General features: G+C 37.0%; 1 protein-coding gene across 13 annotated transcripts in view; it reads left to right on the top strand.

Annotated features, from left to right (window-relative positions):
* The window catches only part of frya (furry homolog a (Drosophila)), a 51,662-nt gene that overhangs the window by 4,003 nt on the left and 27,470 nt on the right, over window positions 1-20,189 (top strand). For 2 of the 13 annotated variants that reach the window (XM_032545216.1, XM_032545215.1), the window contains exons 1-9: window positions 2,845-3,352; window positions 15,016-15,215; window positions 16,675-16,728; window positions 17,535-17,674; window positions 17,777-17,867; window positions 17,972-18,051; window positions 18,509-18,589; window positions 19,190-19,358; window positions 19,529-19,621. In XM_032545216.1, the coding sequence (XP_032401107.1) occupies window positions 3,172-3,352; window positions 15,016-15,215; window positions 16,675-16,728; window positions 17,535-17,674; window positions 17,777-17,867; window positions 17,972-18,051; window positions 18,509-18,589; window positions 19,190-19,358; window positions 19,529-19,621 (1,089 nt within the window). In that variant the 5' untranslated portion in view covers window positions 2,845-3,171. Of the gene's footprint in view, window positions 1-2,844; window positions 3,353-8,779; window positions 9,085-13,002; window positions 13,289-15,015; window positions 15,216-16,674; window positions 16,729-17,534; window positions 17,675-17,776; window positions 17,868-17,971; window positions 18,052-18,508; window positions 18,590-19,189; window positions 19,359-19,528; window positions 19,622-20,189 lie in introns of those variants that run through there. The other 11 variants (XM_032545206.1, XM_032545207.1, XM_032545205.1 and 8 more) reach the window with 8 other exon arrangements.

Raw genomic sequence — 20,189 nt, 5'->3', positions numbered from 1 at the left:
TTTATAAGACAGTCACAAAGGAGGATATGTGGAAAGAATGAATTGGGTTTGGAGGAAATGTAGAGCAGGGTGTCATCTGCGTAACAATAAAAATTCGTATTACTCTTGTGGAATATATGGCCAAGAGGAAGCATGTAAATGATTAATACAAGCAACCCTACTACAGAATCCTGGGACACACACAGAAAGTGTAAAAATTAAAAGCTTGAAGACTGGGATTGATGTCAGATAAACTGCATGCAGCTTAGAATGTGTGAGGTAAACCAGATGAGAGGAATATGACTTATGTCAGTGGATGGCAATCTATTTTGGAGGATATTATGCAAAATGGTATTTCAGCTACCATCAAAAGGTCATTTACTGGTGATCTTTAATAAAGCTGTTTCTGTCCAACCAGACTGAAATTGCTCAAAACTTGTGCTTATTGAGGTGTGAGAAGAGTTTGGAGGAAACAACTTTCTCAAGGAGTTTTGAAACAAAAGGAAAATTTGATATTGGGCAAAGATTATCAAAGTTATTGGAATCTGACCTGAACCAGGCTTTTGAGAATAGTAAAGGTAGAAGCTGTTTTCAGAGATGAAGGGATAATTTCAGAGTTAAGAGTTTATAATAGTGATTATGAGAGAAACCACTGAAAGAAGACAAGCTTTAAATAACACTGTAGGGAGAAGGTCAAGCTGGCAGGTGGACAATTTAGATTTCTGAACGATATTTGATACATTAATTATGGAAGGAAGAGTGAAACTTGAAAATAACTGACAAGAAGACATCAAGGAGAACAGAAAGTCAACTTCAGAGTTACCTGTTCCGAGAGGGGTACGGTATCAGAGATTTTCAAAGTTAAAGTCAGCAGAGTACATATGGGACGGGAAAAATGGAGACTTTGAGTTATCTTCACTAAAAGTGATTAAACAAGTGTTATGCAGATTTGACTGAAACAATAAAATTCTTAGAAAACAAAATATGATTGTTATTCCTTTCTGTCAGTCTGGTTTTCTTCAACAGACATCAGTTGGTTTCCTTTGACTTTGATATGACGCAGGTTGAGCATAAGCCGTGGAAATGAGCGCGAAAACGAGACCGATCAGAGTTTGAGAGGAGAAAATGTGTTAAGAAGGTTTTGGAGGTAAGGAGTTCAGGCAATATCAGCACGACAAAGATTTCAACCTAGCCAGTTGAGTGAAAGTCAGTGAAATGAAAGTCTGCTTTGAGGAAGATAAACAGATTTGTTCCATTTCAAGTTCTGAAGACAATCATTTTCCTGGTCACTGCTTGATTTAGCCACAGCATCCATTCATCATGGCTTGTGGGCCGTCAGAGTCACATACTGTTCAGAATAACCACATTGTGGGTGAAACTTATGAGGTTGAATCTCATGCAGCTGAAATGCTTATTCTTTGACTGTTAAGAAAAATAAAGATGATAGAATATCTTTCTCTTTCATTTACACACTGGTTGACAATGCGTTCATGTAAACCTCTGCTTAAGATCTTTAAGTATCCAGTCATTTGGCTTAATTCAAACAAACAGATAAAAATATGTTACATATTATATTTTGTATATATTTTATATAATTATTATTTAACTTTTTCTCCATTTATGTAATTATATGTAATTATATCTCATAAAACTTTTTTTTTTTCACAAATGTTTTTTATGATGTGTAGTTTGGCTATGAAGCACTTTGGTTTACATCAATAATTTTTATATATGCAATGCAAATGAAATTGAGTCTATCTTTAGCAAAATAAAAGCACAGATATCTTAAAAAACAAAGATTGTTAAAGAGAATCCCATTTTATGCTAATGTGTTGCTGCTGCATGTCCTAAATCACTGCTTTGTACTTCTAGTTTTTAAAATGTGTGAATCCAGAAGTTGACAAATGATGTTGACTAAAATCTGACTTGTCACTAGGGGGCATACTTTAACTGTATCATAATAAAATCAAAACATCCCTTCTCAGCTACTTGGACCATTTCTTTTCAGGTATTGAGCGATTTCATTACTTTGTATTCATAAAAAGTTAAAAGGGCAAATTTCAAATAAACATAGTACAATTATGTTTAATTAGAAAGGTTTTCCTTTCAAGTATTTCCTCTTTACTCTCTACAGGTTGCAATGATTCAGATTCTCATGCAGTTCTTATTCTTCTGACGAGTTTTATTTGGAAAATGTTTTCTTTTTGGCTTCTTTTCTCTTTGTCAAACTTTACTGAACAGAGAAACGTGTTTCCATGTGAATCCTATTATGAATTGTTTTAAGAATCACCTTTATTTATTTGTGTGTGCGTTCAGTGAAGTTTAAAAATAATTCTTATCATTTTGTACCTAATTTCCTCCTGGAGCTTTGTACCAGCAGCATAAAGAAAAGTGTGTGTGTCCATTTTGTTTCACCCTGCTTGAGTTTCCTCCTAAAACTGAAAACGCCTTCATGTTACAGACATACACTGGCTGTTTGTCTTACTGATGTCTCTCAGACTAGGAAAAACTGGTTCATGATGTAGGTGTGTCCACTTAGCGGTTTAAAAGGAAGAGAAAAAAGTCAATGTAGACTGAGCTGCAGTCTTTGCAAAACTTTCTCTGGATTTATGGCTTCAGTGCTGCTTAGAAAAAGAGCATCGCAGGCCTTAAGAATAAAGACAGGTTTTGGAAATAAAGATGTTTCTATTTGGTTGTCAAACCTTTTAGAGAAGGGATGTGTTTTCCAAGGAGCAGAACATGCCTGTTTGGATTTTTGATGTGTGGACTCAAGACAAATACAGGATATTTATTCAGGATGGCCTCCTGAGCTTACAGTAGGCAGGGATGTTGGAGCTGTCAGAGCAGTTTCTCTTTATCCTTTTCCCACCCTCTTTAGTCATGACTTTGCCCCTCTCCTCTGTGCCTCTTGCCTTTTTTGCTGAAAAGAGGAGGGGCTCCTCAAGTAATCCAATAACTACCCAGTGCATGAATGTTACTGTTGCTGGACTTCCCTGACAAGTGCAGAGGTTAAAACGTATCAAGAGGCTGAAACTGAGGAGGTTGGCTGCATCTCTAAAGTCAAGATTATAGTTGGCAGAAGAAAAGTAAGTGGACCATTGGCACCAGTGACTATTGGAAAACGTTGAAGCTGCTTCCAATGAGTCTATTAAAAGACCTGAAGAACCACCTTAGGGCTTCCTGCCGTTCAACATGTCTTTAGAAGAAGATCCTGTGAAAGACACTGCTGAGATGGACACAAGTCATTCCAAGGAAGTGGGTGAAGCCATCCTGAGCCACATTTCCAGTTCACCCCTGGATCCATTTCCACCCAAAGATTTCAGAGGGAAGTTTAAAAAGATGCGGCAGAAGAAGAGGCCCACCATTCTTGAAAGTAGGTCCTGTTCTAAACTGTAAGATATTGTTTTTCAATTGGTAAAAATTTTGATTTTAATAATGAAGAACCGCCTTACTGGTACTTCTGTTGCTATTCGCATCACTTTGGGAAATTCCTCACCTCCCTATAGTACGTGTCATCTTTACACAGGAATCTAGTGGGTTGTTAATAATGGACTCAGACACTGATGCAATACAGTGCACATTTTCTATATAGTTTGCCTCACTGTCACAAGTTAGCCCTATATCGTACTATACTTCCCCAAATTTCTAACCATATCCACCTTCTAGAGAATATGAGTCGCAAAAACAAGCAATAACTTGAATTAAAACGATCACATTTAGAGAGGAAGATAATGTAACGAGGGGAAACAGAGAGGGAGGGATTAAAGAGTTTCAACTTGATAACCACAGAAATGGCCCAACCGGACAGGCATACCTCACATTCCTCAACTCCATCAGAGCTTGATAATACTTTTAATAAGTATTTAATGTGTTTGTGGCTTTGCCCACTTACTTTAAACTGGAAAAAGAGGTTTACAATATTTTTTATAGTCTGCAATCTATATTTAATGTACTGACTTGATGTTTTAAGTGCACAACAGACTATGGAAAAAGGTGTCAATATATTATGATACTATGAGAGTGTGACTGAGGCGGTTCAGCTTCTGATCCTAGCCGCTACATCACCAAAGGTTGCTTTCTCGGTTTTGTTGTAGTGACAGGGGCAGATAACTCTGATTAAGGTTTTACATCATATACACTGATTGAATTTCCTCATAGCTGCATCTTTTTTTGATAAACAGTCACTTCAATTCTCTGTGAGAGATGTGTTGTACAAAAGGTTTAATGCTGCTTTTTAGGTGATGTGAAAACATTAATGGTACTCTCCTGTTTAGAGTGTATTTTTGTGATAAAACTTAAATGTTTGCACTTCTAGTGAGCATCCAGCACATATATAACTAGGCAAAAGCCTTTGGTACATATGCATCTAACTCTGATCAGAATCTTTTCAAAAGACAATATTTGCTGACTTGCAAGGCTTATGTTAGCTTCCTCTCTGTTTTGATAAGCACTTTGTTGATAATTTGGTTCATAACATATTTCTTTGCAGTTCTAATTGTGTGGGTAAAATTTACAGAAAAGGTTGTTCTGTTTCCTGAATTGTTTGGTTTTAAAAAATGTATTTATTACATCATTGTTCGGCGCTGTGCTCACGTTTCCACATAGCTGTTGCTAGTCTCAAGTCATGAATTTTTGACTTGGTCCAGGTTAACCTAGTCTTTAGTGATGATTTGAATATGAATCTAGAATCTGACAGTCTCTGATCTACGCAATGGAAAGCCACGTTTTTTTCCCATTGTGAGCTGCCAAGAGCTAAGGTTTTCTCTAGGGACATAACTCAGAGATTTGTCTAATGTTTAAGAGGATAAATGCTCAAATTTTTGTACAGAGATTCTCATTCATCTAACTAGATGAGTCAGGCACATCAGATTATCAATGAAATATCAGTCATAGAAGGGAACTCTGTTCTGTGTTTAAAGAATCCAACAGACTGTTTCCTCCAGGAATGAGAGGTTTGGCTTGGCATAATAAGGAAAGCATTTCCCGATGATTAGTAAAAATCTGCTTAGAGGGAAAGAAACATGCTTTGCCTTCAACTTCAGGAAAGAGTCAAACTATTTCTCCAACAACCACATCATCCAAATAGTATGAGCTGGTTTAAGAATTAATCAAGATTTTGATACAGAAAATCAAATTTACATAATGTTTATTATGCCAATAATTTGTAGTATGGGGGAATGTGTGCTGAGCGGTCAAAGTTGCCATCAACATCTGAAGAAACATGCAATAAGAAAATATTTTGGAGTAAACTGAGGTGTTTTATTGACGTCTATTCTAAAACTTTGCTAAGTTATTCTGCTTACTTTGTAAAGTCGTCGACTTGCCACAGTCTGTGAGAACAATATTAGTACAGTAAGAGGACAGGTGTGTTATTGCAGGCCTTACATAAGGCTTATTTTTACAGATTTATTTACTACCCGATATTATCTGAATCATATGAGTTTTCAATACACACTCCATAATTTCTTTAAGTTAATAAAAATGAATACTATTTAAAAGGTTGAAAGTCCAATAGCATAAGGTGTACATATTCATGACACCACTTAGTCTTCATTAAACTTCCATCTTGATTCTGCTGAGGAATTGTTTTATCTGGAGCAGGTAACTGAAGGAAGTGCTAAGCTAACATTTCAGACTGTTGCTATATTTACCTAAATTCAATGACTGTCATTTAAGCTGTCACTCCTGCACTTATCAGTAATTGAGGGATTTGTTGAAACAGTCACATGGCCCAGATCCATGGGGAAATCTCCATTTCGATTTAATTTCTTTTTAACAGCTCAAAAATAATTATTGGAAGTAAAGATTCAATCAACAAAATAATGTTCAAGTCCAAGAATACAAATTTGCACACAAAATGTACACTAAGTCAGAATGTGTTATTCCATATTAAAAAATCAATGGGGCGCGCAATTTAAAGTGCAGTTATTATAAACTATGGCAAAAATTAGAACTACAGTATTTTACAGATGGATTTAAAATTGTGACCTCCATCAAGGAAACTGCAGCAGATTATTTTTCTTTGTTAGTCAATGTTTTTACATTTATTTGTTCTGTGAAAGCAAAGTCTACACAAATGAGTGTTTATGTTTGTAGTCCCGTCATAGGAGGAGCATAAAAAATAGCCAAAAATACATGAAGAAATCAGGATTGTTTGGTGAAAGCATGACTAATGAATTGCTGTTTAAGACATATGAGGAATAATATTATTCTGCCTGACTGATATTCCCCAGGAGAAGGCTAACAGGTCTTTGTTTATTAAAATCGTGACAACTGAGTGCTGAAATTTGTGCTCAGCAAACTGTGCCAGCATCAGTGAAAGCTTCTACATCACAGAGCGTTATGTAATCAAGGTCAAGTGGCTGTCACTTGATGGACAGACAGAGCTCTGATAGGATTACACTAAGAGCGCAGAGAGGCAGCATGGATGGGCTATTGAAGGATGTTTTCATCGTACATTTAGGTCAAGACATCTGGTTTCATGATTATTTATTTTAATACTCCTGCCATTTTCTAAAAGAAGATTAAACTTTCTTTTGGTGGCACAATTTTACATATTATCTATAAATTATATTTGTATGAACATCAAAAGTGATAAAATGATAAGTTGTTAAAGAATATTTGCATTTGATGCTGCTTTTAAAATCAGGCATATGAAAGCTGCTAAAGTATTTGGAGATTTTTCAGCATAAGACAACAAAATGAAAAAAACATTTTCATTCTGCCTTATCTATTTTATTTATAGATAAGGCTGCCTTACCTATAAATAAAATAGATAAGGCAGAATCAGGGGGTATTTTTCATCTTGATATGTTGTGTCTAAATGGAAACAAATAATGAATTATTAACACATTATTTAAGTTATTATTTTAAAATGTATTATGTATTAGATGGGTTTTTTGTGTATTAATGCTGAATCACTCTTTGACAAGACACAGAGCAGCTTTAACTCCTATTTCCCCAATTAAATAATAACATATAACTGGTTTCCAAATTTCAAAAACTTAATTATTACATCCTTCAATCACTGTTATTATCTTTTTTTTTTTTTTTTTTTTGCATATGCTTGTTCTAAATGAAAATTAACACTTTCTTCTTTTATTTCCAATTTTGACTTCCAATGACTCATTTCCTGCTAAAGAGCCCCCTGGTGGTTGAAGAAAAATCCACAGGAAAGCCATACCGGACTATTAGCCGCATGGTTCAAAGCGTGGGGAAAAAGTAGCGGCTTATAGTCCGAAAAATACGGTAGTTTCTAGTCAGGGCTATACCTCAGTTGTGTTCAGCACTGTCTGCATTTAATCAGGCCAGCCAAATCTGCTCATAAATAAATTATGAAAGTGTTATGCCATTATACTGAATATTATCTTGCATGAAAAAGTAGCAAGAATATCTTGTCCTATATTTTTGTCCCATTTATGTTATTATATTTATTGAGCAAAAACATTGAGCCAAAGTTTAAGATACTAATTTGTGCTCTGAACTTGTGAAAGATATCATAAAAGAATAGAATTGGGGCTTATCAGATTCAGTTTCCGTATCAGTTCAGATACAGACGTCGCTCTTGGAGCAGATGTTGGACTGAGGCCTCTGATCCATCCCGCAGTCCAGACATCTGTGTAGCCAGGGGTTATATTTAGATTTATTTTATTCTAGAAGTAAGCCAAAAAATGTCATCCATTTAAATGTATGGGGATTACATTATAATCTGAGAAATTTACCATTAGATGTGTTTTTTATTTTATTTTATTTGGCTAGTTAACTTTGAGCCTGGCACAGAAGCCCACTGTAGACAGTATGACTGCTATGTAGGGATTTTATGTTGAAAGTTGTGGTTTTTCAGATGTTTTTTTTTAACAATGTTTACATCCTAGTAAAATTAGAGTTGAAAGCAGCTGCCTTCTTACACTTCTGTTGTAGTCCATTGTGCCTCCTCCACCCATACCCTTAGTCTCATCACTGTAAATGGATTTAGCAGCTCTGTACCATTCTGTGAATACTGGCATGAATACATTGCTCTGAAGATTGTGTAATTACAAGAAAATATTAACGCAAACGTGGTGTTGACCAAGTTTGGTGCAGTACATCTGACATGGCTTCATTTAAATGGCTAAACACCCACCTGCTTGAAGCTCCCTTTGATCAATATAGGTGGAACACTGATCCACATATTTGAGCTATATGTGGTTGATGATTTTGATGATGACATTTGACAAAATGTCATCATCAGTCCCTTGCTTCATGGTGGCAATCTGATGTTTTTATTATGTAAAGCACTCTGCTGACTGCCTTGTTGCCAAAATGTGCTACACAAATAAACTTGACCATGACTATTAATCAGATGAAAATACCCTGACTTGCTCACGTAGTTAAAACTAGTTATTATCCAACACAGGGTTAGTCTCTATTTGTACAAACAAATTAATTAAACATTATTTCTTAAATATGGTGCTGTGAGGATGTATCGTGTTGAAGACCTTCAGTTTCCTCCTGCTCTGATGCACTTTATCTGAATTATGTGAGTTTACCAATCACTTCCATTTCCTATAATATCTCATGCTTCCCAAATACCTTAATTTCTTCAATGTTGACGACCTGTAAGACTGTGCCAGTCACGCTATAATAACCAAATACATTGCTGTCCTCATCACCAGGCCCTGCTCTCAGAGAAAACAGTAGTTATTATTAACCGCGCTCCACTAAGAGGATTGCTTCCTGCACTCTCAGCCTCCGCGCAGTTATTTAAAGGCAGCTTGTGTTGCCGCCCACTGCCTGCCAAAGCTTTGGAGGGACAGAGAGATGTTGAGAGAGTGAGGAGGGAGGGAGAAGAAGAGGGATAGTAATGGGACTTATAGTCAAGGACAGGACCAGATAGGAGTGGGAAAGTAAAGCAGTGCTCCGGTGTTTTCTCTGGGTCTCGTCAGCGCAGCGCTGTGTGCGTCACAGAGAGGTGACGGCCACGCTGCTTCCAGCTCAACCGCCGCCGCTGCTGATTCTGCTGAAGGGAAAAAAGGGGAAAGGAGGAAGCTGCGACCATGACCAGCCAGCAGGACTCGGGCTTCTTTGAAATCAGCATCAAGTCCCTGTTGAAATCACTGAGTGGAAGTGAGTAGCAGCTTGTCTCTTGTTGTTGTGTTCAGCAAACGGAGATGGCTGACTGAGGTTACAACTCTGCTGCAAGTCTAACTTTAGAGCTCAATGTTGTTGTGGTCTGCGACATGACATGCTTTTTCCTTCTTGAGGTTTGAATGAAATTACCCTTGTGCTGCAAAGTTGGAAAAGAATTACCAAAATACTTCTTGTAACAAGAGTTCATCACTGTAAACAACTTACATTAATTTTTGGGAGCAGTTCTTAGAGTTACTAACAATAAGAAAGATGCTCAGAGATTTTTTTTTCTGTTTTACCTAAGCTAACTTTACTGATGGAGATTTTTCAGATATCTGCTGAAAAATCACAGTCCAGCCCTTTGTCCCAATAGGTCTTATTTAATGGAAGGTTACGATAATAGGATTAGAGGAGGTTCAGCTTGGTGTATGTTCTGTCCAGAGCCAACAGCTTCACTGCCCTCCACTCAACCTACAAGGTTGGGATGGGATGTCTTCCTGCTTTTTATCAGTGCAATACTCTGCTAAAAGTGAAATGTAAGAGCAACAATAGTACACTGTGAGGGCATTGAAACTAATCGCTTTCAGTGTAAATCTGTGAATGTGTGAACCAGACTATAATAAAGTGTGGAATAGGAAGTGAAACAAATCCATATTTCAGTTAAATTAGCTTGAAATGAGATACCATAAAACAAAGTGTCCACATGCTCAACGTTGAACCCTCTCCTGATGATATTGCATAATCCTCACTGTGGGTCACTTTGGTACAGTGATAAAGGCCCAGTTGTAGCAGTACATCTGCATTGGATATTTTCAGCTAATATCAGCTTTTACATAGTGTTTTATAACAGATTACAAAATGGAAAAACTAAGTAGTGAATGTCCAAGGATGTTTAAAAAAACACAATTTATTGTTTTGTTCACAAAACAAAATAAATATGTTTTTTTGTTGCCCATTCTACAAAATATTCAGGCTGAATATGTTTTCTGCTGTTCATAAGATACATTTTAACATTCTGACGATGAGATTCAGAATTTCTGAACCCGTTGGACACTGATCTTTAATAAGTCAGCGTGTTCAGCTCTGATAAAACAGTGACAGACAGCAGCACAGAGCCGGTATTGTGCAGCTGCTGCGTTAGGTCTGCTGTCCACACTGCCTGAAGGTCAGTTCGCTTTCAGCCAATCAGAGCAGGAGCTGCTGGGATGAGCTACAACTGCACTCCTACAAAAAGTAAACAAACACATTGTTTAGACTGTTTAGACTCTCTCTCGTGAAATACATATATTCTGCTTACAGGTGTGTAAAGGTGCAAGTTTAATTTGCTGATAACGTTAAACTTGCTTATTTTTCAACATTATTTAGCAGAACAGACATTTGTTTTATTTTGATTTCCCTTTGGGATCAAATAAAGTATTTCTGAATTGAATTGAACAGATTTTTTCTTCCTATAACTACATAATTACATGCAGAAACATATTCTGCTAAACAGGAAGTAAAATACAGCCTTTTAAACAGTTGCTCACTTATATAATTGGACTGAAATGCTCTCTCAGCAGGCAGCCACTCGCAGCGTGATGTCCACTCACAGAAGCACAACTAATAGTCAATAGTATGAGACCATCAGTTTAATCTGCTTTTCGCTGAGCTTTCCTCTCTCCTGGTTTTCAAAACTTAAGCCCTGAACCTCTATTAGGATATTTGTTTTATGATGTTGTTTCAGCTACCAGAAAAATGTATCAAGTTTTTCTTAATCTATTGAATTCATTCTTCAAGAAGTTAAGTCATACATGCCCTGGGAGTTTGATAATTCAGAGTAAAATTCTTTATCTAAATTTATTACGAGGCCCATCTGGATGTTAATCAGGTTATTTTGTTTTCCTGAAACATTGGTCTAAAATCTAAATACAACATTTTGTCAAATGCTTCATTGAATAAATATGATTCTAAACCTAAATATGCCAGAGTCATGGATAATTTTGGCATTAACATGTGCCATTTTGTGTTTGATTATCTCAATTCCTTACAAAATCCATGTACCTTTGTGGTCAAAATATAAAAAGAAAAGTTCAACAGGTATACATTTGCAATGCAAAGCTTACTGCACTATACAACACTAACAAAGTAAAGATTGTCTGACCTTCTTCTCACCAAAAGCAGTTTTACTCAATGAATCGATCAAATTTGACTTGTTTTGCATTTTAGAATAATGACTTAACCAAAGTGCTTTACATCAGAGTAGTAATAAAAACTGTCTAGAGTAAAAACCGATAAAAACAAAAGAAAGTGACATTGGTGGAAACATAAAAGTGTCACAATGCTAAAAACAGGTCTAAACAAGTGCATTTTTAGCTTAACTTTAAGCTAAAATAGATCATTGATGGGCCATAATTACAATTTACTGTTTCTGCACAGTCTGAAGCAAAGCCTTCTCAAAGAGTTGTCTTATTACTGGGATGTGTGGTCCAATTAAAAAAAAGTCAGGGAAATATAAATATCCACCCACATTGTTCTCAGACCAACACGAATGTGGCATTTTTTAAGTAAAGAGGATGATTCTCAAGACTACATTACTTTATATGTACATATGTGTGCATGTACGTATGTATCCTTGTATATGGACGACCATTATAACCACTTTTACCAATAAAGGGGGGTAATTTATGGAAAGTGAGGACATTTTCCTGCTCTTCTTTTTTCAAATGGAATGGTCTCTACTAGTTTGGTTTAGAGGTATGGTATAAAAAGGTTTTGGTTAAGGTTACGGTTAGGAATGGTTAGAGTTAGGGAAAATGTCTGGATTAGGCATAAATATAGTTCCTAAAATTAATGTGGTCAACAAAAAGTCCTCAAATAGATAGAAGTACAAAATATGTGTCTGTGTGTGTATGTGTGTATCTTAGCATTTGACTCACATTTGAATAATCACTTATCCAACAAACACCATGTTCTCCGGACCCACTATCTATCTGTCTGTCTATAAGATATACATGATATACATATCCCTGAGTTAAATATTAGTATTGTTGTTCCTAAATGAGTATGAACTTGTTTTCTTTGCATTACTTGAGATCTGAAATCACTGCATGCTTTCATTAGTTTGACCATTTCTCATTTTCTGCAAATAAATACAGCATTTTTGCTTTGAATTTTGGAGACATGTTGTCAGTAGTTCATAGAATAAAAGAGCAATGTTCATTTTACTCAAACATATACCTATAAAAAGTAAAGTCAGAGAAATTCATAATTTTATGTGGTCTCTTAATTTTTTCCAGAGCTGTGTGTATATACTTGTTAGCTTGTTTGCATTGTTCTCTGAGGATCACCACCATGCTCAGGGTGTTTCCAGACCAAGGATGATGTAATGTATGCTGTGGCCGAGCTCCTTGTTTGTAGAGTCACATGTCACGTCTGAGACTTTGTACAGAAAAAGGCTTGAAATTCCCACTGATTGCTTTCTTTATATCTGATCTCAAATTAACTTCATTGGCTTGGGAAATTATTAAAATGTTTTGCTGATATTATTCTGCTGAACGTGATTTGATCTGTTATGAATTCAAAGTGCTGGGCAGAGACTCTCCATTCCTGTTACCTAGAATCATTTCCTTTATGACTAAGTTAAAAAAAAAAAAACATTATCATCATCATCATAAATTTAAAGGGATTGGTGATGAATCAGTGCCTGATGAAGAATGGTGTTTACACTGTCCTCCTCTGTGCCTCTTGCTTTACAATCACAGATGTGGAGGAAAGGGGAGGACTGCTTTGTAAGTATAGTGTTTATGCCTGGACAAATATAGCCACACAGCTATGCCACCATAGCATGTTGGACCTCATTTCTGTGCAGCTAAAAATTCCCGCATGACCTTCACTCTTGGAAGGCACTGACTGGTCACAAGGCTTGAGAAAGCCAACTCAGAGGGAGCTCAGAGAGAGAGGGAGACAGATCTACACTGCGTGGTTTCCCATTCCAAACACTTCTCCCTCTTTTTCAAACACACCCGCTATTGCAAATTGCGCACCATGGAAACTATACCCAGGAGACCACAGCCAGCTGTCACACAAGACATGAAAGTTGGATTCTGCTAGCGTTTGTCATGACTCAGGACAGTCCTAGATACCATGTCGTCATTCACCACAACGGACAGAATGGCGGTTTGCTGGAGTAAGGCCAGTGTGATCAGCTTCATCAAAGGTCTGGGTAGGTCCTGAGTTTTTCATGAATGAGCAAAGCATGTTCTGAAAGCTGTAAAAGGTTGCCACACATACTGGGCATTCCTTGGAAGGCTTCGACTGTTTCATGTCCTGAAAAGACCTGCTGAAAACATGTGGTGGAACTAAAATGACTCTTTAGCTAGTTGTTTGCAGATTAGTCAGAACTCTAGAGTCTTATTAGGTGCTAGAAATAGGATTACTGGCCTTTTCTCTGACTTTCCGTTGTTTACAATGGGTGACGTGTGAAATTTAGACTCCCCTTTCACTATGGTGTGCACTTTCTTCCAGCTAAAAAAGATTCATGTGATAAAACAAATTTGTACTAAGGGGCCTCAAATAATTTGGCCAATTTCTGTACTGTGGTTTTTCGAAAGCTTTGACCTGCCAATAGCAATTTTAGCTGATTATGATTTCTTAAGAACTAATGCAATCCCACCATTTTTGTTGTGAGCTGTGATCAATTACGTATTTATTTCAAAACTAACACAAATTATTGTGATGTTTAGCGTCTCATATTAGCAACATTAGCATATTAGTTAAAGTTCTCTAAAATCCAAGAAGGCTTTGAGGATTTTTTTATGTCAGAATGTTTCACAGTGGAAACATTAACATTTAAGTGTGAAAAGTAAGTGTGTTGAGGAATCTTCTGAACATTTCATTGTCAGGTCTTAATTAAAATCAACTAGGAACAGTTATATGCTGTGCAAAAGATATGCTTCACTTCCTCTTTTGTCCAGTCAGTTATTTCATCCACATGTAAACATGTAATTTCCTAAGTTAAATGTCTCAGTTTGAGATGCTGGCACTGATTTCTGGACTATTTTAAGCTGTTTTCTGTCTTGAGGCAGTAGAGTGAAACACTGGGGTAAATCTTTAACTCATGAGGATAACTTAAGGTCGAGGTTTTCTTTGTTTGAGTTTTATCTCTCCTTTACTGTTTTTGGGTAGACTCAGTGAATGCAAGCGAGGATGGATTTGATTATTGTAAAATTTAGAGAACAATTGTGCTGTACTTGAAAAGTAAAAAATAAAAACAGCCCACAGGGAATGTAATTCTTTATTTGAGATAGAAATCCAAATTACATTCAGAGCAAATGTAGGTTTTCAATGTTGTCTCATAACATCTCTTTGTCATGAAAACATATTCCTTACCATTAAGGTATCATGGAATTTAGTAAAACTGAGAAAAAGTAGTCATATTAGTGTGTTGTCTGTTTTCCACATGTTATCTGAGGAAACCTCAGCTGCCTCAGACATTGGAAAGCCCTAGTTGATGGGATTTTATGACCTAAGTCAAGCCACCCTGTTTAAACATTGTCCAAATCACAGCCCTGCCTGAAGATGGTCACATGTTCAAGGCTTCCACTTCCTTCTAAGGTCGATGACATCGCTGGTACAAAATGAAAACACCAGCTGCCGACCGTGGTGTTTTAATTTCCGTATGGGCCCTGTTCTGTGTAACTGCGGGAATGAAAAAGCAGTCTAAGGGCAAACCGGTGCCCTTTTGACAGTCATGCTGTGGAATGCTCGTCAAGTTGGGGACATTTTGTCCATGTTTGGGAAAATTCTCTCGAGTGCCCTGTTTGCTTATCTACTCTTGTGTATAGACTCGTGGCTAATCATGCCCCCTTCATTTGGGCTTTAGTTAACAATGTCCTTTATAACTAAGTAGTTTCTAAACCCATATGTGTGTGCTTGTGTCCTTTTCTTCAGCTTCACCAGTGGGGAACGGTTACAGTAAACCTCCCATACCTCCAGTCTGTTGTCCTCAGGGAGAGAAAGGTCCACCAGCCATGTTGCCCATCACCATCGACCCAGAGAGCCGGCCTGGCGAGTACGTCCTCAAGAGCCTCTTCGCCAACTTCACCACCGTGTCTGAGCGCAAGATCCGCATTATCATGGCTGAGCCGCTGGTGAGTGAGAATGACGCGTGAATGTTTGCTGCTCCTAAGGAGCCCAATTTGACTGTAGCCCAATTTTTCTTCATATCAAATATTTGAACTGATTTGTCAACAAAGGAGGGAAAAAAATCTGCAAATGAAATAAAGAAAATATACTTTACTGCACAAAGGTCAGAACAAAACCTCTACGGCTGACAACTAGCTGATGTAGATCAGTTCATTTTAATGTTTGCAACACTCTCAAACCTGAAATTTAGCCAAACCTCACCAACTGTGACATGGAGTTTAACTTCCATATTCACAATTCTGATGACATGTCTTCCAGAAATAGTTTTTTAAAATTATTTTTAACCAGGCTTATACACTCATGACTCTGTATTCGCTAAGCGTACTGTGGACAAACCATTGCTGAATATGGAGGCTGTTAATCTGTGACCTCAGTCAGCATGGAAGTGTTAAATATGCAGGGAAAGTGTCTAGTTCCGCGTCTGTTTAATGCTCCCTAGAGGAATGTAGAAAGGAGGTTTCCTTTCTACATTCTTCTGACAAGATGAGTAGTTAATATCAGCTCAATGTTACAGGCACACAGTAACTTCCTGCTAATATTATCATTGAAGCCAGTATTTTATCTAAAACCCTGTAACTCTTAGTGGTTTGTAGATGTTTTTAGCTAGAACTTGTGTCTGTAAAAAAGCCAAACACTATCCTTGTCCCCAAACAAAAGCAGGATTCTCCAGTGAAAGCATTTGCTAAAAAACTAAAAGGTTCATCAGAGTTTGAGGCTTAGCAGCTTGACACGGTTGCAAGCGAGAGAGTAGGATATCGCCATCAGCCCACGCAATGTCAGTGTCACACACATCAGGCTTTCTGCCATTTTGGATTAATCAGCAACTAAAGTGCTCTGAACTGCTGTTTGGCTGATGAAATTCTCCTGGGTCAGGTTAGAAAAAGGCGAAGGAGGCAATGATCTGACATAAATTTGTTATAAAAGTATTACTGATTAAACTTTAGCTTTAATAACATAAAGCTACATAATTTTTGAAGTTTAATCAATAATACTTGTCAGATCATGATTTCTTGGTTAAAGTCAAGTTGTCATAACAAAGACATTTTGAATAATGTCAACTTTGTATTAAAAGTGTCGTGATTTTACCAAATTACACTTTATGACAACAGTCATAAATATTCATGAAGACTTACTCATGTTCATGACAGGTGTTATGTCATGTTTATGATGGTGTCATGACAGTCTTATTCACAACCCGTCAAATAAAGTGTTACCAGTAAACTTCTGGTTTCACCTGTGTGACTTGCACTGCTACCTGTAACTAGACAGATGAATGAGTTCATAAGTAGTCCCTTGTTGTTTTTTGACCGATTGCCTGAATTTAGGAGCTTAAAACTAAATATTAATTGCTATGTTTTATAGCTGAGTTGTAAATAAATAAATAAATATTGTTTTTCATTTTAGGAAAAGCCATTAACAAAGTCACTACAGCGGGGAGAGGATCCTCAGTTTGACCAAGTAAGTGCAGAGAAATGCTTTTAACTGGCAGGAGTGCTTCTCTTAATATATTAGAGAATTTGGTTATTTTTCACATGTTCACTACAACCTCCAAGCACTTGTGTTTAATGCATTTTTGTATGCTCTGTGGCAGATATATTTTTGACATGTCAAATATAAATGTAGCTTTACTGCAGTGAAGTTACATTTTCAACAGTGAACGGGTTGATGGCTGAAAGCTCTGCTCACATCCCAAAAGGTCTTTCAGATTCACTCGGTGTTTACCTTGTGACTTGGCCCCAGCTCAGCACAAGGTGCGTCCTGCAGGTTGTGGTTATGCAGAGAAGGCCTTTTCACAGCCACAGAGGTGTGTTTGTGCTGCTGCGAGAGGCCATTCAGCAGCTCTACAGAGCCTGGATTCTTCTGGAGCCTGGTGCTGAATGAAGGGCTCGCTGTGTTGCCCCAGTCCAACCAGACTCTCCTCCCTTCCTGTGTGCCCAGCCTGTTCCTTCCTTTGCTGGGACCTCCCCCAACATTAAGGGAGGCAGCCCCATGGGCATGGTCCCGTAGAGAACCAGCTTGCCCAATAATCTTATTTCATTCCTTTCATTTAGTCTTAAAATTGCCCTAATTTAGTTTTGCTCCATTTAACTTTCAAGTGCTTGAATCCTAATGAGATGCAAATAAATCTGTGATGTGTGTTGGAGCTTTAGGTGAAATTGCTGCACAAATAAACAAAGGAAGCACTGATTGCTATCTCCTGCTTTGGTATGTTAACTAGCTAAACAGTAATGTGCATTTGCACCATCTATGTCTGGTTCCTCTAGTTGATAAGCGCCATGAGCTCACTGGCTGAGTATAGTCTTCCCTCCATCCTGCGCACTTTGTTTGACTGGTACAAAAGACAGAATGGACTCGAGGAAGAGCTGCACGAATACCGACCAAGAGCCAACACAAAGTCCAAAAAGTGAGAACATTAAAACGGATAAGCTTAACCATAAATGATTCCATTTGTAAAGAAACATCAGTTTTTCTTTTTCTATGATTATAACATTTTTCTGCCCAACAGTGATGAGCAACAGAGAGATTATCTACTTGAAAGGAGAGATTTGGCCATTGACTTCATCTTCTCTCTTGTACTTATAGAAGTTTTAAAACAGGTGACTTTTGTTCCAACCTTTGTCTCACAACAATTGCTTTTGCCATTTTTTTATTATTATTTTGAAGTCTAAAACTTTCACCCTCATTCTGTTGTTTCAAATAGATGCCGCTCTACCCTGCCCTTGACGGTTTGGTCAATGAAGTCATTAACTTAGCCTTTAAGCACTTTAAATACAAAGAGGGGTAAGATCTAATCACTTCCAATGAGGCTTGATTTTATTTATTTATTTTTTCAGGTCTACAATGTTTAGAAATGTCAAATATTTTAAACAATTTTATATTTTGTCACAAGCTTTCATGTCTTTTCAATGGGATTTTACATTTTTGCGGTAGTAATAAATCTGAATACTCTTACTAAGCAGTGAAAGTTTAGTTTTCAGCTAAAACAAATCTACATTTGGACTTCCAATAAAATTTTAAAACGAAGTCTGGCTTTATTTTTCATTTAAGCCAAATACAGGTAAAATTTACCCCAGATTTATATGAATCATTTAGACATGCCACACTTCCTGGATTTTTTTGTGTTGTGCTGTGATTGTAACATGAAAAATTACAAGAAAGTTCAGTGGGTATAAATACTTTTACAAAGTGATCTTTCTAAATCATTAGTCTTCTTAATGTTGCAATTTTTCCCCAACAGATATCATGGTCCAAACACTGGCAACATGCACACTGTAGCAGACCTCTATGCTGAAGTCATAGGAGTGTTGGCTCAGTCAAAGTAAGCATGATTTTATATATTTAAGTTTCTGCTTGTTGTGTGAGTACTTTCTGGGGAAAAAAATCTGTTTTATGAGTTTGGCAGACACTTTAAGACAGGTCTTTAACGCCAAACTAGTACTGGAAAATATTGTGCTTATTTGACTTCTAGGATCATTGCAGCAGGGAGGAAATCCTTAAAGCAGACATATGAGTTGCAGTCCTCCTTTCAAACTATGCTTTGCTTAATTTCTTATGTAGATTTTTTTCAGGAGGGCTTATGTTTTTAGAGTTTTTTTCTGAGTTCTAGAGAGATTGGATTAAAGATTTTACTGTAAACTTGTACTGATTTTGATTAAATATCTTGAGACATGCTATTCACATTTTTACTCAATTTTAGTTTGAGATTTTAGAGATAATTCCATCTCTAAGTGTTAGATGAGAAATTTGTCCTGGGCCTCAAATGTATTAACTATATGTTGATAGAAGAAGCATTTTTTCATCTGTGTTGTTCTTGAACCTTGTCACGTTTCATTTTTGTCACAACTGTCAGCTTTACTTTCTTAATAGCAATTCGGGCTTCTTTATATACATATTTATTAAAAAAAATACATATTTTCAGGTTTCCAGCGGTAAAGAAGAAGTTCATGACTGAACTGAAGGAGCTGAGACAGAAAGAGCAAAATCCGTATGTCGTTCAGAGCACCATCAGCCTCATCATGGGGGTCAAGTTCTTCCGAGTGAAGATGTATCCAGTCGAAGACTTTGAAGCTTCTTTTCAGTTCATGCAGGTACAACAGAATTTAGCGTGAAAACTTCAGTGAAAGTTGGCTCTCTTTACTGCTTGCTTGTTGTGTGTTGATATTCCATTTTCTAGTCTTTTCATATCTTTAAGGTAATGAATAGCGAAGACTTTTTTCAAAATGTATCATTTTGCAAACTGTTGCACTCTTGTTTGCAGGAGTGCGCCCAGTATTTTCTAGAAGTCAAGGATAAGGACATTAAGCATACTCTGGCTGGTGTTTTTGTTGAGATCCTGGTGCCTGTTGCTGCAGTAAGTTTCTTCATCCTACAAATGATGCAATTATTAGTCAATAATGTTCAGCCAAGAACTCAAATATTTGAAAAGCACCAAAAAAATTCTAAAATATTTTTAATACATTTACTCTGTGCCAAATAAACTTAAAATATTATCACATGTGATATTCATAAAATGACTGGATAAATTATAAAAAAACAGACATCTGCTACTATTTTTAATTATTGAGATAGATAAAAAAAAAAACTAATATCTGATAAAATCAATGACAGTATGCAGAATATTAAAATATTGCTCCTCTTTTTGATTAATGGAGAGGCCTCCCATCTTTTCACTACATACTTGTTATAAGACTGATATCCAGGGGCGTGCTGTGGTGGCGCAGGGGGTTAGCACGCCCCATGTTTGGAGGCCTTAGTCGACGTCGCGGGTTCGAATTCCGGTCCCGACGACCTTTGCCGCATGTCTTCCCCCCTCTCCTCACCTTCCTTCCTGTCTGCCAACTGTCAAAAAAATACGAGCCACTAGCGCCGCAAAAACTCTTCGGAGAAAAAAAAAAAAAAGACTGATATCCATCTAAATT

The sequence above is a fragment of the Xiphophorus hellerii genome, chromosome 18, assembly GCF_003331165.1.
Source record: "Xiphophorus hellerii strain 12219 chromosome 18, Xiphophorus_hellerii-4.1, whole genome shotgun sequence".
In the NCBI taxonomy this organism is placed as follows: Eukaryota; Metazoa; Chordata; class Actinopteri; order Cyprinodontiformes; family Poeciliidae; genus Xiphophorus; species Xiphophorus hellerii.
The sequence above is the reverse complement of the archived record's forward strand: the minus strand, read 5'-3'. Positions and strand labels throughout refer to the sequence as shown.